The 12,264-nt window shown below is 18.2% G+C and overlaps 5 protein-coding genes across 5 annotated transcripts; 3 read left to right on the top strand and 2 right to left on the bottom strand.

Annotated features, from left to right (window-relative positions):
* Positions 1 to 165: 165 nt before the first annotated feature.
* On the bottom strand, positions 166 to 1,160 carry PGSY75_0816400 (hypothetical protein; the record flags this gene model as incomplete). Its single annotated transcript, XM_018785291.1, has 3 exons — positions 166 to 183; positions 375 to 538; positions 641 to 1,160. 3 exons carry the CDS (start codon positions 1,158 to 1,160, stop codon positions 166 to 168), a joined length of 702 nt encoding a protein of 233 aa, XP_018642258.1.
* A 942-nt stretch (positions 1,161 to 2,102) lies between these two features.
* On the top strand, positions 2,103 to 6,309 carry PGSY75_0816300 (hypothetical protein; the record flags this gene model as incomplete). The annotated part of the gene is made up of 10 exons (XM_018785290.1): positions 2,103 to 2,129; positions 2,336 to 2,446; positions 2,559 to 2,778; positions 2,866 to 2,988; positions 3,078 to 3,109; positions 3,194 to 3,257; positions 3,442 to 3,488; positions 3,596 to 3,652; positions 3,751 to 3,775; positions 3,917 to 6,309. 10 exons carry the CDS (start codon positions 2,103 to 2,105, stop codon positions 6,307 to 6,309), a joined length of 3,099 nt encoding a protein of 1,032 aa, XP_018642257.1.
* A 1,091-nt stretch (positions 6,310 to 7,400) lies between these two features.
* On the top strand, positions 7,401 to 8,030 carry PGSY75_0816200 (putative vacuolar protein sorting-associated protein 2; the record flags this gene model as incomplete). The annotated part of the gene is made up of 1 exon (XM_018785289.1): positions 7,401 to 8,030. The coding sequence occupies one exon, from the start codon at positions 7,401 to 7,403 to the stop codon at positions 8,028 to 8,030; it is 630 nt and encodes a 209-aa protein (XP_018642256.1).
* Positions 8,031 to 8,420: 390 nt separating this feature from the next.
* PGSY75_0816100 (putative flavoprotein) lies at positions 8,421 to 9,298 on the bottom strand (the record flags this gene model as incomplete). Its single annotated transcript, XM_018785288.1, has 4 exons — positions 8,421 to 8,491; positions 8,601 to 8,643; positions 8,766 to 8,891; positions 8,981 to 9,298. 4 exons carry the CDS (start codon positions 9,296 to 9,298, stop codon positions 8,421 to 8,423), a joined length of 558 nt encoding a protein of 185 aa, XP_018642255.1.
* Positions 9,299 to 10,518: 1,220 nt separating this feature from the next.
* On the top strand, positions 10,519 to 11,946 carry PGSY75_0816000 (putative nucleolar preribosomal assembly protein; the record flags this gene model as incomplete). The annotated part of the gene is made up of 1 exon (XM_018785287.1): positions 10,519 to 11,946. One exon carries the CDS (start codon positions 10,519 to 10,521, stop codon positions 11,944 to 11,946), a length of 1,428 nt encoding a protein of 475 aa, XP_018642254.1.
* Between the last annotated feature and the right edge of the window lie 318 nt (positions 11,947 to 12,264).

Below are 12,264 nucleotides of genomic sequence, written 5' to 3'. Positions count from 1 at the left end.
ATTATTAATTAAATATAAAAAAATAAATAAAAAATAATATTATATTTATTATTATTCTTAAAATAATAAAAAATATTTTTTTTTTTTTTTTTTTTTTTTTTTTTTTTTTTATCTATGAAAATAAATATTTGATCTATATCCTTCTTTTTACTCTATGAACTAATATCACTTTTTTCCTACCCACTAAAAAAAAAAAAAAATAAAATAAAAAAATATATTAAATGAAATATGTATGTATGATATTTTGTGTTTTTTCCTTTTGCACGATAAGGTAAATACATATAAATATATTGTAAATATTAAGTAAATTGACATATATATATATATATATTTGTATGATTTATTAATTTTATTTTTATTTTATATGTACATACTTGGAGGAAATCCTCAAAATCTATCGATCCGTCTTTATTCATATCCATAGTATTAAATAGTTTTAGTGAGTCCGTTTCTGTTACACATGTGAACTCTTTGTCTGTTATCATTTGCATTAACTTGGAAAGGGGGATAACCTTTTTATTATTCTCCTTTTCAGTAACTAAGAAAAAAAATATATATATAAACATAAAAATATATTACATATATATATATATATATATATATATATATATATATATATTTTTTTTTTTTTTTTGCCTACTTGCGTATTTCTCGAATTCCAACTCAATGTCTATTTTACTAAATCCCTGAAAGAAATTTTTAAAGTGTTGTGTGTCTATATCTATAACAGCTTGTATATATTCTCCAAAGTCTATTAAATTATTTTTATCCATATCATAATTTTTGAAAAGTGTATACTTTTCTAAACTCCAATCACTTTTTTGTAAATCTGCATGTGATATAAAATTATCTTTATCTTTATCCATATTATTGAAAGAATTTCTCCATATCATTAAATCTTTATCATCATAATCAGCTAATATTGGAAACTGTTCTCTCCATTCATTAATTTTTGATTCATGTATTTTTTTATTCGTATGTTCTGCCCAATAGCGAGTTAAATATTTTTTATTTATACCAAAGAATTGATATTTATCATCATTCTTTATTTTATTAAAATACAAAAAACAGAAATTTCTTTTTATATCATTTGATATAATCTGGGAGGTTTTAATTCCTCTAGAAAAACAGACGTAAAATTTATTTAAAACTCTTTGCATATTATTAAGGGCATTTTTCAACAATCAAAGGAATATATATAATATATATATATATCAATATTATATAAAAGAAAAACTGTGACCAGAAAGTTTTAATAAATAAAAACACAAACAAAATATATAATAATCAAATAAAAAAAATTATATTACATGTGTCATTTTAATTAAAAATATATATATATATATATATATATATATATTTATATATATCAGTTTATTTTTTATTTTTATTTTATTTTATTTTTTTTTTTTTCATTTTATGAATTCATTGATAAAATGTATAATCATGTACATATATTATAATTATATGAAAAAAAAAAAATGTTACAAAAAATTAATTTTTCATATGATATTATAAAGGCTGGCATACATGAATATTTATTTTTATGATTTATTATTATGATAATATAAACACATCCCAGGACAATATATATATATATTGTATCCATTTCTTAAATTTTATAATATATATAGTACTTCTTCTATTTATATATTAATATTAAGACAAAAAGTTTTCAATATTTGTCATCAATATTTCTTAAATTCAACGGATTAAATTTTTTTTTTTTTTTTTTTCCTTCTTTTTTTCTCTTTTTCATATGTAGAATAAAAATGGTGAGAATATTATTTTATATAATAAATAACTAAATATTTTCCCTATATATATTCACAAATAAATGTAATCTAAAGTTCTAATAATTATATTATAATATTTATATATATTCCTTTGTATAATTGTATTTTCTCTTATTTTTTTTGCACACATATATATGTAAACATATATTTTTAATGTCATGTAGGATATAGATTTTTTAAAATATAGTTATATTCCTCTTTAGCAAGAAAAGTATATATTTCATAAATATAAAAAAATTCAAAAAAAAAAATATAGTAAATTCCCCTTTTCTCATATCAATTACTATATAATTATTGTACCTATACATGGATAGGTTGAACAAGTATTTGTCTGTTTTTTTTTTTTTCTTCTTTTTCTTTTTTCTTAATATCTTTGAAATAAAAACTGAGGAAAAGCATAAGTCACTTAGCAAAGATAATACTTACACTTTATATTTCAAAAATGTCAAAAAAAAATTATTCATACAAATAGAAATATATATATATATTTCTTTATTTATAATATATTTATATTTTTTATATATTTACTCAAATTATAGAAACAAAAATATGTAGTTCATAGGAGTGAAGGTTCTCCATACAGAAATTTTATTTTATATGTTGAAGAAATTTATCAAGTTACTGTGGTGTACCCTATTAAATATATTTTTGTTAATAAAAAGATAAATAAATTATATAAATAAATAAATAAATAAATACATATACATATATATATATATATATATATATATATATGTATATATTATTGTAATTCCTCTATAGGATATACCTCTAAAATATTATGAATATTTCAAGTCCTATAAAAAGAAAGACATAGATAATAAAAATTTAAAACAATTTTGTAATATAATTAAAGAACAACATGAAATGAACAATAAACAACAAAAATGTTTCTGTTGTTATTGCCGTCAAGATAATATTGTATTTCCTTTATTTTCTCATTTCAATTATAAAAAAGCAAAATTTAATTGTAACAAGAAGGGTGAGAATAAATATATAAATAAATAAATATATATATATATATATATATATAATACATATTTATATTTTTTTTTTTTTTTTTTTTTAGATCAAGAAGAAGATATAGTTCTGACCTTGTCGTGTTTAAAAAAGAAAGACAAAAAATTTCATTCTTTTTTTATACAACCAAATTATAACTTTTTTATGTTAAATGTTACATTACAACAATTTGGTATTGTGCTCATATAAGATTTATACAAACTGTCATATTATATAATATGATATATTTTTTTTTTTTTTTTTTTTTTTTTTTTCTCTTAGATTTAAATGATGAGTATTTCATAAACATAAATGTAATATAAAGAAATAAAATATATATATATATATATATATATATATATATGTATTGATATTTTGGTTTATATTAAAATATACAGGATAAGTCTACTTTAGAAAGAAAAAATTACCTCCTCGACTCTTCAAATTATGAAATAGATGATGGTATATATAAAAAAAAATTACATACATATATACACACACATATATATATATATATATATATATTTTTATATATTATTTCTCCTTATTTGATGAAAATAAGAAACGATTAATTTTTATTATTAAAAATTGTGGAATATAAAAAATGAATGTTCATACGATATAACTTTTTTCCACTCTTTTGTAGAAGTATTTAATGTAAAGATAAAATTTAATGTCCAAAAAAATTACAGAGTAAAAAAATATATATACATATTTCTTATTACTCCAATATATATATATATTTATGTATGTATCTATGTATTTATATATTTATATATTTATTTACATTTTTAAATCAGAATGATGATATTGAAGGCAACTACCTGTTTATGGATTCAAATATTTTTAAGGATAGGGTTAAATGAAAACATAATATTAATTCATATATGTATTTAGTAAAAAAAAAAAATATGGTTATATGTAAATATTTTCCATTGTGTCAATATTATTACAGATAATATTAGAAGAGTCATTTAAAGGTGAGCTTTGAAATTTTTAATAAAATAAAATTAAAATATATATATAATATATATATATATATATATATTTTAATTTTTGTTATATTATCTGCTGTGGTTTATTCAAAATATATAAATTTATTTAAAATTCATATCCTAAAGGTGAAGATATTTTAAAAAATTCAGTCCTTGTAAACTCTCATCATGTTGATGAAAATGGACTTGAATGTAAAAAAATAATCGCTTATCCGATTTATTGGAATAGAGGAAAAGGCTTGTGTGGATTAAAAAGAAATGAATGTTTTCATAAACAGCTTTCTACTTTTTTAAATTCAGAAAAAAAATTAAGCTCTAAAAAAAATATGAGTTATAATTATTCTTTCTTTATGATAAGAAAGATACATATAGATGAATATAATGAGGAAAATGAAGGATTTGATAAAAAAAATGAATACATATATAATATAAATAATATTTATAAGATAAATGAAATAATAAAAAATTACTCATATAATAATAATACGGATATATATAAACATAATAATAATAATAATCATGATGATTATCATGATGATCATCATGATGGTGATCATGATGGTGATGAGAACTTATTAGAATATATACAAAATAATTATTATATAGGTTTACAAAAAAATAGACATAATTTTATAGACATAAAATCACACAAGGAAGAAACATTAAATATATCATATGACGAGGAAGGCATAGGAGAATCTGTATCTTTTATACATATTTTAAGTAACTGTTACAATTATAATAATGAGAAAACAAAACTATCATGTAGTATTTATTTAAGTATATGGAATCAAGAAGATATAGAGAAAGAAATAAATATTTTTATAAAATGTGAAGAAAGGATTGTTCATGACATAACACAACTAAAAAGAAAATTATTTTTATGTAGAAAGTGTGAAGAAACTATTCTTATAAAATTTGAACCTATATATAATATGTTGTTAGCATCATGTCATGTTTTAATAACAAAAGAGGAGGAAAATAATTCTATAAAAAATATAAATGAAGATACTAATATTAGAGGTAAAAATTATAAAGAGCAACATTTTCTTTTTCTAAAGGATAAAGAAAATATAGAGAAAACAAATAATATTAAATATAAAAATTATCATAATGATGATATAGTTAATATGGATCAAACCATACAAAATAAAGAATCTCATAATACAGATAAAATAAATAATAATAGTAATAATAATAATAATAATAATAATGGGTACCATAAAAATGTATACATTATTAAAGAGATACCTCTTAAATTTAATGAACAATTCTATGGATTAAACGATCATAATATGGTTATATATAACACAATGAATATTATTGAAGATATAGAAGATAATATATTAAAATATAAAAGGAAATTGTTTCTTTTTATGACCAAGTCAGGAAATATTATAAAAATTATTTTATTCTTATTCTTATTTATAATATTTTCTATATTTATAATACCAAGTTTACCTTTCTGTAAATATTTTTTTATTAAATTAAAATGGTTTCATAGATTAAAAACAATTCGTCTATTGACAATATGGAAGTTACAAGATATTTTTATATTTTTTAAAAAAATACCCAAAAAATTATGGAGACTCATAAAAAAAATTGGAAGAAAATCTAAACGTCTCCTTTTTAAATTTATACTTTTTAGAATATTTACAAAATATAAAAAGGATCACGAACTTATTGATCAAGAATATAAAGAAAAATTAGAAAGAAAAAGAAAAAAAGAAAAAAAAAAAAAAGCCATGAAAAAAAAATATCAACTTCAAAAAAAGGAGAAGGAAAAATTGAAAAAAAAAAGATATAAAAAGTTGATTGAAAATGAAAAAATATTTAAAAAGGAAATGAAAAAGGAATTAATTTATAAAAGAAATAATAAAATAAAACACGAAAAAAAATATGAAAAAAATTGTAATATAAACAACAAAATGGATCATATGTATGGTCAGGAAGGGAAACGAAAGAAACATCATGATAAATATGAAGATAAAAATAAATATAAAAATAAATATGATGACAAATGTGATTATATATATCATGACAAATATGATGATACATATCATGACAAATGTAATAAGAAAGGACGAAAAGGACAAAAGAAATATAATCATTTAAATCATCTTCATAATAATTCATATGATGATATAGAAAAAAACGAATCAATAACATCACACACAAATTCTTCTAATCAATATTATGAAAAGAAAAAACATGAGAATAATGTTTCATCTACTGAACATATAAAAATAAAAGAAAGTCATCATAAAAGTAAATTAAATACTTATAAAAATATAGAAACATATGATAAGAATAATATATATTCTGATTTCTATTCTATAAAAAACAATGAGCAACAAAATAATATGGTGGAAAAAAAAAAGAAAAATAGAAGAAGCATATCCAATATATCAAATATTAATAAGAATAATAATAACATACAACTATGTAATAAGCATAATAAAACTAGTTCAAATGATATTACATCATATGGAAAACATAAGAATGATAATGAAATATAAACAAAAAGGATATATCAAATAATTTTAGTGACAATAAAAAAAAAAAAAAAATATTATATTAAAAATATAAAATGATAATGTGTAATTTAATCGAGTTCATCCTGAGAATATGTATCACTCAAATTTTCATAACAAAAATGTGTAAACACACATATATATATATATATATAATATATATATATTTATTTATTTTTTTATTTATTTATTTATTCTTTTTTTTGTATATTTTATTTTCATTAAGTTTTTATGAGGTTACACAAATAATTCATTATCAATATTAAAATAAAACTTAATTAAGTCATATGACAAAAAAATATTCTTTTTTTTGTACATTTTATTTTCATTAAGTTTTTATGAGGTTACACAAATAATTCATTATCAATATTAAAATAAAACTTAATTAAGTCATATGACAAAAAAAAAAAAAAAAAAAAAAAAAAAAAAAAAACAATGAACATATTACCACACATATAAAAATTTATGCTGATAAATTGTATAATAACAAAACAATATTGTTATGTTTAAAAAAAAAAAAAAATGAGAAAATAAAAATATATACACATAATATATATATATATTATATATATGTGTTCATTTAAATCCCTAAATTATTTATTGCGTTGTCTTTAATTTGTTTTTATTTTGTATTTATTATTTGTCACCCAAATATATTTTTGCTTTTCCATATATATTAAACATACTATAAAATAAGAAAAAAAAAAAAAAAAAAAAAAAAATTACATATATTTTAAAACATTTGAATGAAATGCTGTAAATTATTCTTTGGTGTTTATATTAATTGGCCAATTAACAAAAAAAAAAAAATACAAAAAAATTAATAATACATGAAATTTATACGATATATATATATATATATATATATATAAGCATATATTTCCAAATTAACATCGCATAAAATATATAAATTATTGTTTTTAAAAAAATAAAATAAATTCAAACAGATTGATAAAAAGGTGTACCATATAAAATATATATATATATATATATACAATACATATTTATATATTTTTTTTTTTTTTTTTTTTTTTTTTAATATTTTGCTTTTTCATATACTTTTTAGTTGGCTTATTATGGGAGCATATTTTTCCAAAGATCTGCAAGAATGCCTAAGGGAGGAGAAGCGAAATTTAAATCGGTCCATCAGAGAATTAGAAAGAGAAATATTTAAAATGGAAAATGAAAAGAAACAAATAGAAAAGAATATAAGAATACATGCAAAGAAGAATGACATAACATTAGTACGTACATTAGCAAAAGATCTAGTGAAAATAAAACAAAACGTTATAAAATATAATAAAATAAAATCTCATTTATTATCAATGAAAATAAAATTACAAAGTGTTAAATCTTCAGAACAATTAAATAAAAGTTTAAGTGATATAAATAATATAATTAAAAGAGTAAATAAATATATCCAAGTTAAAAATATTAATAACTCTATATATGAATTTCAAAAACAAAATAATGAAGTCTCAATTAAAGAAGATATGATAGATGACTTATTTGATACACTTAATTATGATATTGATATGATACAAGAAGAAGATGAAATTGTTTCTAAGGTATTAGATGAATTAGGTATACAACTCAATTCCAAATTAGAACAAATACCTACAATCAAACAAACAGAAAATGAACAAACTCATAATATTAATATAACAAAATTAGAGGATAGAATAAACAATTTGAAAAAAATGTGACACCCTAAAACCAGAACACAGAACACAGAACACAGAACACAAAACACAAAAGTCATGAATATATTATATATATATTATATATTTGTTCCTTCAAAAATATTTTGTTTTAGTTTAATTTTTTTTTTAACACCCAATTTTATAACTCTTCCTCAATAATATATATATATATATATACATACACATTTATATTAAACATATTTGTGAACAATCTTATTAAGATTTTTTTATGACTCTAACGTTTTTATTATTTTATACAAAAAAATAAAATATAATAATCAAAAATTAAATAGTTCCTTTTGTATATAAAATTTGTCTATTTTTCATCCCATTTGAAAATATAAGGTACAAAAAAAAAAAAGTGACAGTTTTTTTTTTTTTTTTTTTTTTTTTTTATTTCATATCTTGTAAATATTTCATAATTTCAAAAACGACATTTTCTATATGTGGTAAAGCTCCCATACCTACAAAGAAGAATTAATATAAAAAAAAATAAAAATATAAAAAAAAAAAAATAATATATATGTAATTATCTTAATTATGTAAGTATAAAATTATATTTGAATTATATACCATATTCTCCACAAGCTAAAATCTTTTCAATTGGATTTACAACCTAAAAAATTCAATGTAAAAATAAAATATTAAAGAATATATTAATATGTTATTATAATAATAACTTATATATATATATATATATATTTATTTATATCTCATATTATATTTTTAAGATAGTACCTTCATTCCCCATGAAGATATTATATCTAGCTGTTGTTTTGTTATTGGATGATTATACATATAAGTATTCATGCATGGAAATACTAAGCATATTTTATTAAAATCCCAGCATCGGCAAATACAAGTCTAAAAAAAAAAAAAATATGTAAATAAAATAAATAAATATATATATATATATATATATTTTTTTTTTTTTTTTTTTTTTATTTATTAACTAAAAGATTTGGACAGAGGCCGTTTGCTACACTTCCCAATGTATTAGCATCTAAAGGACATAATATAAATATATCAGCCCATTTTCTTAATTCTATATGTAAAATATCGTCTCCTCTCTTCTGCCATAACCATTCATCTTTATCTAAATAAACCTTTTCATTAAAATCTGTTAAAAATTTTTCATAAGCAATATTTGTTGAAACAAATCTAATATCGATTGATATATTATTTAATTTACACTCTTCTTTTAATTTCTCAACAATTTCATTAGTCTTAATTGCCGCTATACTCCCACTGATACCAAATAAAATATTCATAATTATATTTATTAGGAAATTATCAAAACAAAAAAAAAGAAAAAAGAAAAAAGAAAAAAAAAAAAAAAAAAAAAAAAAAATATATATATATATATATATATATGAAAAAATTTATATTATATATTTAGTTCCAAATATTAAAATATAATATATTCATTATAATAAATATCATAAAATAAGGATATACATATAATATTATATATTATATATTATTATATTATTATTTTTTAATATTTTATAATTAAACATTAGGACAAAATCACAAAAATGATATAATATATTCATTATAATAAATATCATAAAATAAGGATATACATATAATATTATATATTATATATTATTATTTTATTATTTTTTAATATTTTATAATTAAACATTAGGACAAAATCACAAAAATGATAAAAATATTTCTAAAAAAAAAAAATAAATTGGTCGCAAAATTTCAACCTAAATTTTATACCGGGTCGACAAAATAAAAAACATATATATATATATAATACATATAACATAACATATATAATAATTTATATATGCATATCTATTTATATATTTCCTTCTATTTAAATATATTGATTATATATAAATATAAATTTTCAAAAAAATACAATTTATGATTTTTTTTTCCCCTATTGTGTTAAAAGAAAATAACGGTATTTATAATTATATTTATTTTTATAAAATTATATATTTTTTTTTTTAAAGATTTCTAATACCATGAAGCAGAAACGTATTACTTATATATCATAAATTTTGTCAACATTATATTATATATATATATATATATATATTATTAATTAAAATATAGTTTTTTTGATTTATTTGTTATATTTATTTCATTTTTATAAAATAAATAAGGGTAAAGATAAAGGAACAAAAAAAAAAAAAAAAAAAGAAAAAAGAAACTGGGTTTATGTAGCTTTTTTTTGTATATTATATTTTTTTTATTTTTATTTTATATTAATTAAATATCAACATCTAATTTTACAGAATTAAAAAAATATTTATTTATTTATATATATATTTATTTATTGTTTTAATTAAATAATTATCTTACATATACATCGACATTTAATTTGTACATATATATATATATATATATATATTGAATATTTCTATATAATTAATTCTTATACTTGTTAATATTTATAATATTATATCAAAGAAGGCATTTTTTGAACATCTGATGTTGCAAAAAATATATTGTAGGACATTTATAAGAAATGAATGAAGAACTAGAAGTAGATGAAAATGCTTATGATATGCTCTTCAGTCCTTTAACCCCATGGCCTTGTTTATCATTTGATTATATTTTAGAACAACCAAAACATGATGCATTATCAGAAGAAGAAAAAAAAAGAAAGAAAGAAAATATAGATAACGGCATATTAAATTATCCCATAGAAGTTTGCTGTGTTGCAGGTACACAAGCAAACAAAAGAGAATTAAATCAGATTTATGTAATTAAATGGTCGAATTTAAATAAGTTAAAAAATGTAGATGATGATGAAGGTTCTAGCGATAATTCTGAAGATAATGATAGTAGTGATTTTGATGTTGATATAGATGATGAAAATGATAATGATATAAATGGTAATATAAATAATGAAATAGAACAAAAAAATAATAAAAATGACAAATTAAAAGAAAAAGTAAAAAAAAATGAAGATACACACACAAAAAAAAAAAGCACTGTTATATGTAAGGCCATTAAGCATAAATATGGATCTATAAATAGAACAAAAATTTGTAAAAAAATTAATTCGCTAGTTGCTACTTGGTGTGATGATAGTAATATATATATATATGACATATCTGATGAAATTAAAAATTTAGAAGTTCGTCCATTTAATGAACAAATTGAAAAAAAACCTTTACATGTCTTTGAAAAACATACCACTGAAGGTTTTAGTTTAGACTGGAATCCTGTACATGCAGCACAATTATTAACAGGTGATAATAATGGAAATATTTACTTATGGCTACCTAATAATTCAGGTAAATGGAATTATGAATTATTAAATTTAAAAAATGTATATACAACAAATGATAATAATAATAATAATAATAAAAATAAAAATAATAAAAATAATCAAATATATAGCATTGAAGATATTCAATGGTCTAAAAAAGGGAATGGATTAGGAAATGTTTTTGCAATATGTTCATGTGATAAAAGTATTAGTATTTTAGATATACGAAATATAAATATTAATAGTACAAACAAAAATATACATATACCAAATGCTCATACAAATGATGTTAATGTTATTGCTTGGAATGAAAATACAGAATTCTTATTAGCTTCAGGAGGTGATGATAATATTATAAAAGTTTGGGATATTAGAAATACGAACAATGCTGTAGCTCAATTAATTTTTCATAAACAACCTATTTCTTCTATCTCATGGAATTTTAAAGATACGTATGTATTATTAGCATCAAGTCTAGATAATTCTATTTCTATATGGGATTTATCAGTAGAAACGGAATCATTAGAATTCGCTGATTCCAAATATCCTGATCAATTGCTCTTTGAACATTTAAACCAAAAATTTATTACAGACGCTAAATTTCATCCACATTACCCAGGTCTCGTAGTATCCACATCCAGTGAAAATTTTAACATCTTTAAGCCATGCAATATATGAAATTTTAAACACAAAAAATATAATATATATATATATAATATAAATTATATGATGCATAATATTTGTTAACTTTTTTTTTTTTTTTTTTTTTCTTACTATAAAAATTTATAAAATATTTTAAATGTCAATTAAAAAAAAAAAAAAAAAAAAAAAATTTTATATTTTTTTTTTTTTATTTATTAATATATATATATATTTTTTTTTTTTTTTTTTTTTTTTTTTTTTTTTTTTTTTTTTTTTTTTTTTTTTTTTTTTTTTTTTTTTTTTTTTTTTTTTTTTTTTTTTTTTTTTTTTTTTTAATTTAAAAGTTTTTTTAAA

This window comes from Plasmodium gaboni, chromosome 8 (assembly GCF_001602025.1).
Source record: "Plasmodium gaboni strain SY75 chromosome 8, whole genome shotgun sequence".
Taxonomy (NCBI): Eukaryota; Apicomplexa; class Aconoidasida; order Haemosporida; family Plasmodiidae; genus Plasmodium; species Plasmodium gaboni.
The sequence above is the reverse complement of the archived record's forward strand: the minus strand, read 5'-3'. Positions and strand labels throughout refer to the sequence as shown.